The sequence below is a fragment of the Pogoniulus pusillus genome, chromosome 6 (assembly GCF_015220805.1).
Source record: "Pogoniulus pusillus isolate bPogPus1 chromosome 6, bPogPus1.pri, whole genome shotgun sequence".
In the NCBI taxonomy this organism is placed as follows: Eukaryota; Metazoa; Chordata; class Aves; order Piciformes; family Lybiidae; genus Pogoniulus; species Pogoniulus pusillus.
The window spans coordinates 17,993,504-18,011,022 of NC_087269.1; the positions used below are offsets into that span (position 1 = coordinate 17,993,504).

The window sequence follows — 17,519 nt, forward strand, 5'->3', positions numbered from 1 at the left end:
AGTAACGCAGTGGCTGCTCAGGGCGGTGTTCAGCGCAGCTTCACCGGTACAACCCTCGTACCACGCTTAGCGCTCAGTTACAGAGGACTCGAAGGACAGCAGATACCTGCTATAAGTTTTATTTACACAGGGATTGTTACTTAGTGGTCTTAAAGGAAGGCTTGATCCTTCTATTTACAGTTATATACAGATTTATAGTTGAAAAGTAAGAAAACTGTACAAGATAACACAAAAATATAAGACAAATTGGATCCAATTAAAGTAGTGAATACATAAGTTAAGAAAAATCTGACATTTACATTTCAAATTGTAATGTTATAAGTAGCATATATGTAGTTTTTAAACCAGATAGCAATGTAAGTTACACCACACAAAACCTTCACCCCACTTAATGTAGACTCTGCCTTTAACACCGGAGAACTGGAGGCCTCCTGCACTTAAAAATACATCATGGTAATTTTAACTTGATTTCCACAGAGGGACCAGTTACAAAAACCCACATGTAAGGAATTTATTTACATTAAATTAGCAAAAATGGACCAAGAGAGGGCAAGTGTTCCTGACCTGCAGTGCTATCCACTTTAAATTTTCATCCCCTACAATCACGAGCTGTTGTACTGCATCTTTGAGAACAGGAGGTGTTTGAATAGATCAGCCATGACATGTATAATATGATCTTACATTTCATTGCTAAAAGAAGTTAGACAATTAAGTATCACTAAACCAGATGCTCTTTAGATTTCAGTATTGCACACTAATAAAAGATAGTTTCAAAAACAATTCTGTGTTTGCATTATTCTCAAGTGGTAAAAGCCTCTGCTCCTTTGACAACACAAAGTCTGCAGATCACCTTGTCAGTTTCTAGTGTTCACTATTACATACAAGGATTCCTTAGCTGGAAACGGCTCAACAAAACAAAACTTCTGGTGGCAAAACTCTTTCACAGAATACTCACTCAATTTTTAAGAAGCTGCACAATCAATACACCAAAACAAGAATTCTTACCACCACTCACTTTGAAAGCTGTACACTCCAAAAATAATAGCCCTGATCTCACCACTGTTTAGAATTCAGATGATTTTTGCTCTAACAGGTTTGGGCACAATACTTCCACAGTTCCTGAGTTAATTACATTTGCCCAGACTGAAGAATGAAACTGTAACTTAAGAAAAAAAAACACAAGTAAATAAGACAATATCCCTTCCCAAATTTTAACTGTCTTGCACATAAGCATACCAAACAACCTTATTTGGTCCTCAACACTTTCAAATGGTTACGTCTGGAGGTAATATTTGTACCAAAGCATTTGGTTTGGATAGCATTTTTTAGGGCCTCAAGATTCAGCATTTCCCTCACATCCCCCAAAAAGTGCCACTGTGGTATTTGTAAAAAAAGTTATGCCTCAATTAATTATTTTTTAATAGTACCAACAGAAGTTATTACAAATGTTTATTGCATTGAGCTGATTCTTTAAAAGTATTAAATACAACTCCTTTGCTTCTCAGTTCCGTAGGTTTAGTATTCTCTGTGAAAACAAAATCTTCCCACAACAAAAGCTAATACTGGCAAAAGGGTGAAGATTTCATCACTTCATTACTCCACTGAGAGCTGTGCTATTTTTTCATCTCACTTTCACATTTTCTATAGTGCTTTTCCACATAAAAGTGATGTGAAAACTCCTTTGTCATCAAGTGGTTTTCCATTTTCAATGGACCTCAACATTGCAACAATTAGCTTTTCGGTGCTGGGCTATGGTTCTTGTCCCCTTCTTTGTTGTCCTTCATCAGTGAAGCAAACACCTGGAAAAGTAAATTATTTAATGAATATTTAAAAAGCCAGTCTTATAAAAAAGACCAATACATCATTAGCATGGAGATTAATTTCTAGAATGGAACACTAGAAAGGAAGTGCCTACTGCTCAGAAGTCAGTGCTCATGTGCTGACGTGTGTTTTGATATAGACGCATATATACATATGCAAGAAACTCACCTGTGCCCACTTTTTGTTACTATTCTGCATCTGAATAGCTGCAATACAACTGAATAGCTTTTCTGATGTAATGTCCTCTGGTAGTTTTGTTAGAAACTGTGCTATATGAATAAAGTCCATCTGGAGGAGAATATCTTCATATAACCGAAGGATTCCCAACCCTGTCCTAAACAAAAATTCTTCTCCATCTCTACAGAAAACATCCCAGACACGACAGGCCAGATCAAGTGGTAATGATTTGCTGTAGAGTGTAAAAATCCTAAAATTGAGAAGAAAAGGAAGAGTTACAATTTCAACCTATTTCAGAAAGATGAAAATACAACCTTCTTCTAAGTGAGGCAATGACAAGTTATTTCATATGTTCTTATTTTTTCCGTATTTCAAAGATCCACAAGTCTCTAGTTTTTTAAGTCAGTACTCCTAGTCTGAAACTTATTTCTTCTGCTGCTACAGGAAATCCTCCATTTGAAAGCCACCTCCTTTATTAAGGTCTGGATAGAGAAGTTACAAAGATCTAATGCCCGGATTACAAATAATAACTTCAGCAATAAAGTTTGCAACTATGTAACTTAGTTCTTGCCATTTTTAAAGACATACAGTTTAACAGCTCTGTTAATTTGTTTCCTAACTAAATATGATGGCACAAATCATCTCAACAGAATGCTACATCCTCCTAATGCGCTAAATGAGAATTGACTAACTTCGGTTTTGTGACACATTTTGATTTCTCTTCACCTTCAAATCACTGAAATCTAAAGACAGTTCATGTTCTGTTCTTACTGGGAACAGTCCAACTGCATTTCTTACTGCAAAGTTCATTTTTTAAAAGTATTCATTATGCATAAGTGAAGAGTTCAGTCTGATGTATGTACTACACTGGAGAACTACTGCCATAAATTTGTAGTGGTTCCTTTGATACAGAGCACAGTGTTCTCCACTTGTCCATAAACCATACTGACAAGTGGTTTGGGAACCTCAGAACACTCCTTACAGCAGACTATCATAACCTCTTCTATTCTCCTTTTATAAAGGATCTCTCTCTATCTCAAGGTCATCTTCGGAACATGCACAGGAATAACAATCTTCATTTCTTGCAGGTAACTGGAAGCAGAATATTCTAGTACTTGGTACAGCAGCATTATTTCCACACTGTACATATATCCACATCGACCTGTCTAAACACTCAGGACTGTAGCACACTCCTGACAATGCTGCTATTGTACAACTTGCTCTTGTAAAGTCCTTACTACTTACAGATAAGCTGATCTTACAGCTGAAGTTCCTCATTCTCTAGCACTCAGATGATATGACATTTCTATACTTAATTCTACCCAGTTCAATTTACTCTGTTAGAAACTTCTAATCCATACAATAATCCTACATGAAGCACATCCATATCCACACACACACACGAGAACAGATATTCTGTATTGGGCCCCACTACACATACTTCAGGAATGCTGGCACTACCACCTTCTGTTGCAGACACATAATGTAGTTCGAACATTCACTACTTCAAAATGTCCAATCCATTTCCAAGTTTATTCATTCCCAAACCAGATCCTAAATTTCATCCTACTCCCACTTTAAAGTCTACATTCCTGTATTCATACTTTCTTCAGTAGTTGATTATGCTCATTTCATCAAGTCACTTACAATCAGCCACAAGACAACTATATTGTAGTAGCTTCCTCATCCCCATTTATGTTACACAGAACTGACTCTTACGTGCAGAACAAGAAAATGAGACACACAGGACTCCTGTGGGTCTTGTTTCCTGTCTGAATAGACATTACACCTAATCCCAGTCCACAAAGTCGAAATCCTGCCAGAGGAACTATGGTTCATGATTTCACAAGAATTAGAAAACCAAGGTACACAAACACCTACCAAATGTTTTTTGGTTTTAATTTTAATGCTGTATTTCTATTGCTGAAATATCTAAATGAAAAATGTTCCAACAGTTCTAATGTATATTTGCTATTTTCCCTGAACTCACCAGTCTATCAAATATATGTCTGGAGTGAGACTGTATGATTTGAAATGAAGAAACAATTTGGGAAGATTTTCTTCGAAGAATACTTCAAAGGCTGCAAAGTATTTCAGCATCTGTAGAGGTAACAAAATACCTCATAAGTGGTCATGACAATAACATTTAGTTGTAAAATAAAATAATCCCCACCAAGAATGAAAGATGTCAACACAGCATAACATGACTTCTTAGGAAGTACAAGAATTAAGTGTTTCTAGATGAAAAATCAGTACAGTAGAACATGTTCTAGGGATTAGTAACTGGTATTCTTAATTTTACAACCACAGGTTAAAGTTCTCCGTTATTCAAAAGGAAGACATCAATAAATCATTTATGCTTCAAGTCAAAAGAATATCATGGTTTGAAACCAGACAATTCTGTGCATACCATGCTGTGATCCACACGGAAAAAGGCCAGCTGGCATGGCTTGTTTAGAAGATTAGCAAAGGCAATGAAAGCATCTGCCTCTTCCAGATTGAGAATGAGTACAGCAGCAATGAAGGACATCCCTTGTACCTTCAAGTGAGAAAAGCATTGGGTAAATAGAGGTGAGTAGGTTCAGTACATTTTATATCTCTGGAAATGTAAATATATCAAATACCATTGCATAGCTTTTCCAGAAACAACATGGATAAATATTTTTTACGCATGCAGTCAACTTAATTTCAGCAACAAATAGGAGTGTTTCTTCCGATACTGGTTTTAGGTGCTTGATGGACATTCTGCAAAGTCTCATAATCACAAGTCCTCAGAACTCAGAATGCAAGTTAAAAACACAGAGCTCATAAAAGACAAAATCTGGCCTTAACTTCATTGTTAAGTTATGAAGAAACTGACATTGAGAAAAAACTCACATATGGGACAGTTTAGACCCAGATAAATATGTTGGAACGGAGTCAAAATTCTGTTTCAGAATGGTCAATGCATCTCTTTCCACTTGCCAAACAGTACTTTTTTTACACACATAAAATTACTTCTAAGTGGTTAGTTACAATGCAAGTTTACATTTTCCCATGATTATTGTAAAAAAAAAAAACAACAAACCCTTTAGCCTGCAATTATTCTTCTAGTTATTAGCTTGAGATCTATATATTCATTATACTAATTTTACCATTTACATTGCACTTCAATTACTCCACTCTTTGCAGGCATTTATGCTGCCTGCTTCTCATTTTAAAAAATGCACCCAGTATTTTAACCAACTAGGGAGAAATGTATTGTTATGTATCAAAAATAGGCGATTAGATTTCCATTTTTGTGTGAGAGATTAAATTTATTGCTGTATTACACTAAACCCAATAAATTTATGATCAGAAACATCTAGGCCAGCTGTACTCTTAATAAAAAGAAGACAAACCCATAAAAAATAGTTATTTGCCTTTTAAAACTCCACCCGGGGAACAAGTAATCTCAGAACCTGCAGAGTTTGCAATCTCACAGAGTATGGGAAGATCGCCAAAAGTGAGGTCACACATGACAGAATTCAGAGCTCAAAACATGAAAAACCAAACAGACACTGGTGCAGAGTCCCAAGAAGCTGTGATTTAGAGAGGAAAACACACCCTGTGATAGCTAAATGATCCTTTGTTGCGTGGATCAGACTTAAAACTTTTCAAGTTCTTTTTAATTCAGAAGAGATCAGGGCTTGTGAAAGGTATTCCTAGCTACCCCCAGGAACAAAGACAGAAAAAGAAGGGAAAAGTATCTTTTTGTTTTTTAACTGCTTCTGTAAGATGTTCAGTTTAGTTTATTGCTGTGAGGTTTTTTGGTTTTGTGGTTTGCTTGTTTTTGTTGTTTTTAGAACACAACATTTGCTGCAAACAACCTCATCTTCACTGAACTCAGATGAAGTGATTCATCTTTGACAAGATGACACCAAAATAAGGAGATTCTAGGTTTTAGGATGTGTGGTAGTGATTCAGAGAGCTTCGCCATGGAAATGGCAGCAATGGGAGCACCACTAGGACAGAACAGGCTAACTGCTCACTGTTTTTCATTTGTTTATTTGCTTCTGTAGATATTCTGGGTCTGCCAGAAGTGTAATGTCTAGTGAACACTTGTATGTAAAATTTGCCATGCAAGCCAGACAGCACACTCATCCTTGACATGGAGTACATGTCATTGTGACTGCTATGAAATTAGTAAGTACCAACATTGAATTTTTTCAGTGCTAGTAACATGAAGTTTAGATAACTTACTTAAATATTTAACACTCTCTAATATATGACAGTTTAAGCTTTTTTTGCCACGTTATAAACATTTTACAGCAAATACTTACATATCCCACATCCGGTCTGTAACATGTATATGCTCCTAAAACACTGTGCAGGAGATCATGATAAGGACCACCCTAGTGCAAGGAGAAGTAGGAGCAGGGAAACAAATAAACAAAAGTGTTTTTCAAACTTGCTTTATAGATATAGGAAGGTAACTAGCCACTATTTTAAGATGCAGGTGAGCCAGTGATTTTTTTTTCCTCACATCTAGAATAATGCCAGTTCTTACTGTGAGCATACCATGTATGCTTTGGAGATGTTAAAGTAACAGATTAATCATGCTATGAAATAATAAAGTGGACATTGGTACATAATGAAAACTGAGGATACACGTCCAGAATTGTCTTTTCCTTTCCCCAGACAGTGGATAGTTTAATTCCTACTAATGCAAATTGACATATTACAATAGTGCATGATATTTTATGTATGTGTTTACACATCTCTATTTATATCTCTAGATACGGAAATCATAAAGCCTGAAAATGTGTACAGCTACAACCCATCAAGATTTCAGCAGTGGGAATATTCTCATTTTTGTATGTTATTTCACAAATATCAACAGGATATGGTATTTTTTTTCCAGGAGAAAAAGCTTTATAATCTCTCCTTTATTTTCATTAAAAAAAGAGATGACTACTTGCTGTTGCACACAGCAAAGAACCAGTTTACTTTTGTTGTTTTATACAACTTCTAAGAACTACTCCATATTTAGCCAGCTAAGTTTCATTTCCTGTTTAATTATTACGAAGGTTAAAGTTATCCTAACTAAATTTACAGAAACCTCACCTTCTGGAAAATATACAGGGATGGAAATGTGCGTGATATATCCAACTTAATTAGTTCCAGGCTGGCCTCACGATCAGCAACAGAGGCACCCGCATCTGCAAGCAAAACCAACACTTAATAAAATTGCTAGGTAAATTCTACAGACATCAGAATAAAACTGCTATAAGCACTTAAAGACTTTCAGGATCTAAGGAAAAAAAAAATTACCTAGTTCTAACTCTTTGAGTGCACTCCCACAGTGCTGTATGTAAAGAGCTAAAATTGTCTGCTGATACCTGGTGTATGCAAGCAAAAGTGAGGAAAAAGGTCACTAAGTACTACCTGTCCACTCTTTTTGCTTCTGTACAGTGTTCTATCCAGGCTTAGGCTGGCCCTGTGGTCACTAGGATATAAACTTACCCCAGCCCAGTTCTCAAACCCCCATTTTCTTTTTGTATTCTACTGTGAGTTCAGATACTAAGTCTGCGCAAGAGCACATATTGAGAGCACTGCTCTTGATCTGAATGTCACCCCTCTAACTCCAAATTTTTCGTTCATAATCAACATATTTGCTGGATCATTTCAACCAGCAGCATTGAAGTATAACATGTACACTAAAGAAACAAAAAATCATTAGATCGTTATTAGAAGCAACCAGCACTTCTTCAACTGGGAAGTCAAGCATACTACTTTTCAAGTCATGTATTTCTCATGTCTCACTTTTACTGAAGGTAACTAAAAGAAAATCTGCAAATAAACTTCATTAAAATTTCCAGAACTGACCACACAGTTATGATCTGTAGAGGTTCTGAGTTCAGAGCTTCTGTTAGCTCTATTCTGATTTTTTTTTTATCCTTATGACTGACATTCTTCAAATGGCAGGAAAGAAAGCAGCATTCGCTCAAGAACCTCCAGAAAAAAATAATCTAATCCTTGAATTATGCCCCCTGCTCTATACAGGGGCATGATGCAAATATTAGCAATAGCAAGGAGAAAAACAAATGGCACTTGAGGAGGTTCTTTTAGAGGGCTTAGACCAGTCAAGAACTATCTGGGTAACAGAACATCACAGAATTTGAGAAATAGGCTAAATAGAAGATGCTCTGCTGAAGTCTGGAAAGCAACACTTCCTTTCAGTCTTCCTAAAACTATGAGATGCATTCATAAGTGAGTGAAACTGCTGCAGGCTGTGTTAGGAAAATATGGGTGAAAGAAGGCTAATATTATTACAGAAAAATAACTTACATAATCTAAAGTAAAAAGCTCAAGAATTGCTGCTTAATCTCTCCTCTTTTAAGAGGAACAGGCATTATACTGGATAATTTGTGATAATCTCATTTTGAACAGTATCCATTTAGAGCGATTTCCAAGGAAGATGAGAATCTGAAATACAGATCATATGAACTCCAGAGGAGTTGCTGGAGATCTTTTGAACAGATCTGGTTGCCCAGAGATGTTGTAGATGTCTCACCCAGGGAAGTGTTTTAAGATCAGGCTGGATGAAGCCTTCATCAACCTGATCCAGTGGAATGTGTCCCTGTCCATGGCAGGGAGGTTGGAACTAGATGATCTTAAGGATCCCTTCAGACTCAAGCCATTCTATTATTCTTTGATTCCATATAACACATCTTTTGATTAATATCTTGTCTTTAAGACACACACAAAAAAATACCCCAAACTTCCTGTGCTTTAATCTTTAACTACCAAATTGAAGTGTTACAGATTGAACAGGGAAAACCCTCAGAGCTGCTAATGTTAAATAAGGCCAAAATAATTGATCTTCCAGACTTTGCTACCAAAGATTAGTTACAAGCACAGTGAGTTGTCTTGCTTTTCAACCAGAGATGAAAATCCTATTACTCATGAGTTTTTTGTAGTATTACTACATTTCCCAGAACATCTGGCACAATCAAAACGGACCCTGCCCCCTTTCATTCCCATCCAGAGCAAATACCTTCCCAAAATAAACAAATTACCTAAGCTTTTCACCCCACTCAGTCCACTCTTCTAGAAAAAAAAAAGAACAAACTCCCACCCCAAAATCCAAGGGGTATTGCATATGGTTTTCAAAGATAAGAATACTTACAATCACGTTCACACAGTATTTTTATAGACAGTTAGGAGTCTGACTAACATTCAAGAGATCTCACCTTCCACATCATTCTCAGAACTTGTCTCACTGAAGCTTTTCCATCGTTCCTTAGCTCTCGACAAGAAGATTTCATAAAGTTCTGCGTGGAAGCAAAACAAAACTCAAAATGAAAAAGTAAGAAAAGCACTGATACAAATCAAAAGCACACTAACTTCCTGGCTTTGGTTTTGTTTCTTGGATCCATCTTAACCAGTGGGGGCAAGAGGAGGAATCTATTCAATTGTTACTGCTTCTATAGTGTGCACTGTATTACTCTTTCTTCTGTAGTGAACATGCTAATTACAAGAGGGAAGTAATGTCTTACATTTTTTTTTTAATAGGTTATAACTCTTCTAGCACACTACAATTGTTTGTTAGGAAATAAAGCAATTCCCCCCTCCACTACAAACTTACAGATTCTTGACTTTCAGCATAAAAAGTTCTGGAACGGGTCAGGAGAAGGCAGCAGCAACCCTTTGACTCTTAAAATGCTAAAACGTTGGAGGGTTCTTGTGGGAATGCAGAAGAGTTGTGGGGTGCAGGTGCAGGAGAGCCATGGGAAAGGATGTGAAGAGAAGTGACACCAGGCAGATCCTTGTAATAAGAAACCTTGGTTCTCACATGCAGCTGGCCACCTTATCTCAGAAGGGGTAGATAACAGACCTTTGCTAAGGAGAATAACAAGGTGTGTATGTATGCAGATGTGGTGGGTTGTCCCTGACTAATTATGCTAATGTGTAGGCATGTGCTCTACTGGCTGGGTGTATAAATTCGGGCTGTTATGATCAATAAATGGCTTCTGCATAATTCATATTGAATCTTTTCTGAAGACCCTTGCGGCGAGTCGTGACCATACTGGTTTATGGACTTGTTTACCGTGGCCTGCCGCCAAGCAGTGACAGCAGGCAGTGTGGCCTGCAACAGGTTCTTGCAATTAGGTTTTGAAATGTTTCCCTAATGTACCAGTATATGATGTCTAATTGTAAAACACCTGCTCCTAAGGCAGCAAAATACATTTCTTAAAATATATATATATAGTCTGATTTTGTTTTAATCACAAGTCTGTATTTCTCTTTGAAAAAATAACCAACTTAATTCTGCATTTGCATTGTGATCTGTGTAAGACATACCAGGAGTGATATTTAATTCGTTTCCCACAGCTAGACTCCAAACCTTCCCACGTACACTTGGGGGTAATCCCTGCCACCACAGCTCTCGAACTCTTCGGGTAGCACGCCTAAACAAGGTGAAAAAACAGGAGAAAAGGCATATATTGGCTTTCTAAAATCACTGGGTAACTTTGAAGCAAAATAACATACTGTTTCCTAAATCAATATTCACAGATCATAGAATTGTTTGCGCTGGAAGGGATCTTAAAGATAATCCCTGCCATGGGCAGGGACACTATCCACTAGACCAGATTGCTGTCCAACCTAGCCTTGAAAACTTCCAGGGACATGACATCCACAAACTCCTGGAGCAACCTGTTTCAGTATCCCACTACTCTCACTATAAAGAATTTCTTCTTTAGTCTAAATCTACTCTTTTCCAGCTTAAAGCCATCACACCTTTTGTCCTATCACTAAGAGCCCTTGAAATCAGTTCCTCTCCAGCCTTATTGTAGGCTCCACTATAAGGTCTCCCTGGAGTTTTCTTTGTTCCAGGCTGAACAACTCCAACTTTTGCAGCCTGTCCTCATACTGGAGGTGCTCCACCTCTCTGATCATCTTCATGGCCCTCCTCTGGACCCATTCCAATAGTCTGACGTCCTTCTTGTGTCACAGGGGTCAGAACTGCACACATCACTCCAAGTGGGGGTCTCACAAGAGCAGAGCAAAGAGAAAGAATCTCCACCCTTGACCTGTTACCTACTCTTTTTTTTTGGTGCAGCCCAGGATAGGGTTGGTCTTCTGGGCTGCAAGTGCACATTGATGGCTCATATTGAGTTTCATCAACCAACACCCCCAAGTCCTTCTCCTTCAGACAGCTCCCAAGTCATTCTCCACCTTGCTGAATTTCATGAGGATGGCATGGGCCCACCTCTCAAGACTGGCTCACTCAGCGTGGTGTCATCTGCAAAATTCTTGAGGGTGACCCAATTCCACTGTCCATATTGCCAACAAAGATGTTAAATACTCCTGGTCCTAGTACCAATCCCTGAGGGACAACATGCAGGCATTCAAGGATCTCTGCTTATGCTAAAACCCCATAAAAAAAAAAGGCAACGCAAAAACCCAACCAAACACACACACAACAAGCTCATGGAAAGCTACATTTCCTTTCGCTCTATAATGACTGCTTTACCATTGCAACAAAAGATGACTTCTTGACAAAGCAGAAAAGAAAGTAAGGTATGTGTGTCCTCTATTTCCAGAGGAGAAACAAGCCAGAACTTTGTACTTACATGCCTTCCCAGTTAGGCAGTATTTCGTTGACCCAAATCACCATAGCACTAGCAATATTCTCTTCTTGCTTGAAACGCTCCCTCATTATTTTCTTCCTTTTATGTGCTTCTTTAATTTCTGTTAGGAGTAACATGTTAACAACTCTGTATTAATTTATATAAATTATTAGGTAAATAACACAGCTATTCTCTAATTATGTAGATGTCTGAAAGAGACACGGGTAAATTACAGTTGCACATGAGCTAGCTGGTACTATTTCTGTTGATTGCAGATGTATTTCTCAGGAAATTTTCTAATTTAAGCCAAGCTATTCAAACACACAGTGATTTAGACAAGAGAAAATCTGTCTAGAAAACTGTCTAGAGTGACTAAAAAAGCAGACACAGTAGCACTGTTTTTCATGTCATGAATTTCACACCATTACTACCTAAATTTTACTTATTACTTAGAATAATCACCAGTAATTACAGATAAAATTAATATTAAAAATTGCAGATCTAAGTAAGTTTTAAAACCATAATATTACTGAAACTTCCATCTAGGATTATGCTTGGTTTTTTTTTTCCTAGAAAGATTATCTGAAGATCTGAGACAAAGCCACAAGGCTGAAAAATGAGATGAGTATTCTGCCTTCTGTTAAAAAAGGAATCATTTGCAGATCACTTTAACAAAACAGGCTAAAACAGGGGCAGAGCAGTGCTGTCTAGACATCACTAAGAACCACTGTGAAACAGCAGTGTTCTACTTATGCATGCCATTAGACACATCAAAGGAGTATGTCACCTCTTGTAAATACATATAGCTGACCAGCTTCATTAAGTTTTTACTAAAGCTTTGTGTATGTAGCAACAGTTATTTTCATGAATAATAAGGTGCACATACTGAAAACGCTGCACGTGGCTAATCCTCAAAACACAAGCTAGAGAACACAGACCACAGATCACACTTTTAAAGATGCCCAATACAAGAAAAGAGTAAGATGAGTTGTCGAATGCCTTGGGAGCTTTTATTAAATTTTTTCAGAGTAAGCTGCCACAGATCCATAGAGCCTCAATCAGTTCAGAAGCTTCTATCTGTCAACAGCCCAAGGAAAACATGCAGCACAGATTCTTAAAACAGCTTATTCCTTGCATACTAGGTACGAGACCACGGAAGTCCTTTCAACAGCTATTCATAGCCTGACACAGTACAGATATGCTACAGATATGTTTAAATGAAAAACCAGAGTAAGAAAGTTCACACAGGTAACAGCTGGTTAGGGGGAAAAAAAATAACAAAATACCAAACAAACCAACAATCCACTCAAGTTTTCATTGCTCTTCATATTGCAATAGACCTCAGATTCCTGAAAAGGCAGCTCAGCTTTATTATACTTTGTGTGCAGCAAATCACCTTGAGAAAGAGTTTAAATATTCAAAAAGTTTATAGCTGATCAAATTACAAATAGCTTTAAAAAATAAAATTCATCAAGTGTCTGCTTAAGAATGAAGGGAAAAGTTAAACTGAGTACTGAACCCCTAGTTACGTTCGCTATGGTGGAATATGAAAACAACTTGATAATTGAGTTCTCTTTTAAACTACGTGCACATGTCAGAGAATAACCTAGATATGAAAAAAGATCGTCCTCTTCTGTACCTACTGGCCTACAAACCAGAAATTATTTTATTTCTACTGCATGGCTGAAAGTAATTACAGTGATTACTGACACTTAACATACCTCGCTTTTTCGCCTCTGCCACCATTTCATCATATTCCTGTCGGTGACGTAAGGCCTCTTCCAACGATTTGGCAGGAAGATTTCTGAAAACAAGTTGTTCCTGAATTCAGTACACGCTGTGAAGGGTTAGGAACTGTCCCTCCCCACCATTTGAAGTTACCCAGACTAACTCAGATGGTTTGGAAGTAAGATGAAGCTATATTTACAGCATTGCAAAATTTACAAGCATATATACACAAGTATTCAGAAGTATTTACAATTATATACAAGTTAGAAATAATACAGAAATACCAATTCCCTCCTGGACAAAGCAAACTGCCTAGAAGTTATCTCCCTCAAAGTTATCTCCCTTCTTTGTTTCTTTTCCCTGTCTCAGACTGACAAAGATAAAGAAAGCAGAAGCCAGTAACAACCAGCAAAGCTTACATGTTATCTGCCGAGATTAGAGGTGAGATATTGAAGCACATGAGAATCAATGGGAAACAATTAAATCTAATGACACAGACCAGAGAGAGAAAGGAACAGGGCAACACCCCAGAACAAAGTGAGAAAACACCGGTTATGTTTTGACTTTTTACCCTTCTCAGCAAACCAATGAATGATACAGACACCATCATTATTTTCTTTTCACAACCAATGATCTAATTTCTCTCATTAAGATATTCCAATTAGCCTCATACCAGCACACACACAAATGATATTCCCAACAATTTTGAACCAGGTTTTAACTTGGTTTCTTGGTAAGGTAAGACTTGGGATTGGCACACTCCCAGTGTTTCAGTCACGGCAGTAGAGAACTACCAGATATTTACTACTTCTGTTGATTAGTTCTCCTACAGCTTCCCCCATAACAGATTTATTGAACACCTGGAACAATGCTAAAATGAAGTTTGCATGAATTGATAAAGGCAAATACTGAAATTCCATATAGTTATTTATTCAAAGGCGTCTCTGCATATGCATATTTTAGTCACTAAATATACTTGAATATCAATACTCCATTCCTTCATTTGAAATCTGTCATGATGTATTTTCAATAACAGGTAAAGGTTTTTTATTAATTATTCTTATTAGTCCTTTGAAACTCCCATGAGAGAACATAGGTTTATCAGAGGAAGAAAGAATAGATCCCCTCTTTATATCAGAGCTAAAACTAAGGAAGCTTGCTGGAGTGCTAGAGGTTCACCACCTTACAGCGTGTTTGGATATTCTGACTGCATAGTGACCCTGTGATTGCCAAACACATGCTTCCTTTTGACCAAGTAAGACTCATTCCAAAATAAATCAGAGCATGTTTAGTCTAGTCTACTTTGGTTCAAAACAAACAATTTCCACCTCCTCTTATACAAGCAGAAAAGATAATTTTGCTAATATTTCCACTGAAAGTGAGATCAGAATGTATCTTCAGGGATGAAGACTGTGGCAACACATTATGCGCTCCAATTCAAAACAAGTAGATGGGGCATTTATAAGAACATACATGTGTTAGTTTGTGAACTGTGACATTTTGGAAGTACAGAAAAGCATCAGCAAACCATTTATTACATATCTTACTCTGTAGTATACAGTAAAAAGAAAATAAATAGCATAGTAATCCACACCTTTGTTCAGGACTTTTCTTAGCACTGAATGAGCTTATATATCACTAGAGAGAATTTCAAAGGAAGCACTACATGCTCTGTTTTCCTTTTTCTAATTGGAATTGATTAGAGCAAACATTTAACAGTGCAATCACAAGCTTTCTCAAGGTGTAAATTGAAAGCTTCTCTCCACTTGCTTTCCTTCAGCACATCTTCCTAATCAGGTCATCCACTTTCCTTTAAATTTCTGAAGACTGCGTAGCTGAAAATACCGACCGATTTATTACCCATTTTTCATTACTATTCTTATTTTACTTAATGCATTTTTTGTTCCATTGTCATCTGTTGTTTCCTTGCCTTCAGATGCAGTTTTAAAGAGCCATGAAAACATGACTGGAACAGGAGCATGGAACAGTTTCAGTGAACACTATCATCTTGGTACCAACAAAACACTTAATTGCAGTTGTCAGTATGCAGCATTTATGACAGCAAGGTACTACTTGTGTTTCAAAGGCAATTCTTCCTCCTCCTGCTGTTACCTAACCCTTTTTTTTTTTTAAAAAAAAAAAAAAAAAAAAAAAAAAAACCCAAACACAAAACACCACCCAAAAACAATAAACCAACCTCTCCAGAAAGCCAAGTAGAGGTTTGCTGAAGTGACGCTGCCCCTGCTAAGTCTTCCTGACTGGTCTAGGAAATTAAGTTTCCAGAATGGGGGAAGGAAAAGGGAATGTGACTGAGACGGTAGTGAAGAAATCAATAAAACTTCTTTTCCTGATTAAGGATGCCTGCAACACAGGCAGCTGTGATATACAGTAGGTAACAGACTAGTGGTCCCACTACAGCGAGAGAAAATGCCTCACCTAGAGTATAATACACTTATAGGTTCTTCTGGAGGTATTTGTTAGGGGATTATGTGGGATGGAATAATCCAGTAATATTTCCGTATAAGAATGATGAAGTTTACCTCATCAGAAGCAGATCTAACCAATTTAGTCATCATCAGTTGCACAGCAGAATCATACTTACGCTGGTCGATCCTCCAGAATCAAAGCAGTAGTTGAAAGCGGTTCAAACTCAATATTTTTACGTCTTGCTGATGGGGGTGGAGGTTTATACATTCTTCCTGTCCGTGCTTCATATTCCTAAACAACATTATTGATAAAAAGTATATTTAAACTTTCTGTCCTTAAATTTCTAATCAGTAAGTAGAATATTACTTGTTTAACACTTGCTAAATAATGTTAAAATGTATAATATTTAGTTAAGATAGCAAGGAGCTGCCATTACAGACCAAAATTGTTTATAGCAAAGCAGTGCAGCTTTCCAGAACTGCTAACTACAGATAAATGAGAAAGCAGTTTCTTGTATCAACTTAATTTTTTATGTATTCTAGTTCACTATTACTACTGAGCATCCAAGGATCAGTTAGGAAATGTGCATTACCTTCCCACACTAACTAGTGCACAAGACTATTTAAATAGCATGTGAAGTTGACCAAAAAAAACCCCAAAACCTAAGCAAAAACAACCCACTGCACTCCGCTAAACAAGAATGTGTAACCAACACCCCATCAGGCTGTGCTGCCATTCAACAAGATCTCAACAGGCTGGAGAGCTGGGTGAAGGCAAACCTCATGATGCTCAATAAGGACAAGTGCAGAGTCCTGCACCTGAGGAGGAATAACAGGAGGCACAAGTATAGGTTAGGAGTTTCCCTGATGGAGACAATCTCCATGGAGAAAGACCCTGGAGTCCTAGTGGACAGCAAGTTCTCCATGGGACAGCAACGGGCCAATGGTATCCTGAGGTGCATCAAAAGTGTGTCCAGCAGGTCTAGGGAAGTTCTTCTCCCCCTCTACTCTAGTGAGATCACATTTGGAGTATTGTGTCCAGTTTTGGGCTCCCCAGTTCAAGAGACATAGGGATCTGCTGGAGAGAATCCAGCAGAGGACCATCAGGATGATTGGAGACTTGAGCATCCCCCCTATGGAGAGTGACTTGAGAGCCTGGGGCTATTCAATCTGGAGAAGACTGGGAGGGGACCTGATCCATGTCTATAAATATGTGAGGGGTGGGTGTCAAGTGGTGCACAGTAATAAGGCAAGGAACAATGGGAACAAACATGAACATAGAAGGTTTCACCTCAACATGAGGAGAAACTTCTTTGCCATGAGGGTGACAGAGCACTGGAACAGGCTGCCCAGAGAGGTTGTGGAGTCTCCTTCTCTAGAGACTTTCAAAACCCACCTGGATGCATTCCTGTGCGGACAACCCTAGCAGATCCTGCTTTTGGTGGGGGTTTGGATTTGATGATCTCTGGAGGTCCCTTTCAACCTCTAACATTTTGTGATTCTGTGTATCTCTTCCCATTTCTTTCCTTTTGGTTATAGCCCTCCTAAGAACTGTCACTCCTCAAGTTCCAAGAGCCTTTAGCCAAGCCATCAAACCTACGCTATTCCAGAGCCATCTGCACTGTACTCAGAGACAACACAACAGAATTTATTGTTACAATCTTGTTTCAGATAATGTCTTTCTCAGAGGTCAAAATTTGTAATCTATTTGGAAAAATTCAACAGCCTTTAACACACAGAAGATCCTAAGGAAGCAAGAATCCTATTCCTT

General features: G+C 37.8%; 1 protein-coding gene across 3 annotated transcripts in view; it reads right to left on the bottom strand.

The window, feature by feature from the left end:
- Positions 1–103: 103 nt before the first annotated feature.
- Positions 104–17,519, bottom strand: part of TBC1D12 (TBC1 domain family member 12) — a 45,243-nt gene continuing 27,827 nt past the window's right edge. For all 3 annotated transcript variants that reach the window (XM_064144719.1, XM_064144718.1, XM_064144720.1), the window contains 11 exons: positions 15,925–16,040; positions 13,316–13,398; positions 11,598–11,715; positions 10,324–10,430; positions 9,213–9,293; positions 7,084–7,178; positions 6,300–6,371; positions 4,409–4,537; positions 3,989–4,098; positions 1,990–2,248; positions 104–1,799 (listed from right to left, as the gene is read on the bottom strand). In XM_064144719.1, coding sequence (XP_064000789.1) covers positions 1,731–1,799; positions 1,990–2,248; positions 3,989–4,098; positions 4,409–4,537; positions 6,300–6,371; positions 7,084–7,178; positions 9,213–9,293; positions 10,324–10,430; positions 11,598–11,715; positions 13,316–13,398; positions 15,925–16,040 — 1,239 coding nt within the window. In that variant the 3' untranslated portion in view covers positions 104–1,730. The remainder of the gene's footprint in view (positions 1,800–1,989; positions 2,249–3,988; positions 4,099–4,408; positions 4,538–6,299; positions 6,372–7,083; positions 7,179–9,212; positions 9,294–10,323; positions 10,431–11,597; positions 11,716–13,315; positions 13,399–15,924; positions 16,041–17,519) is intronic.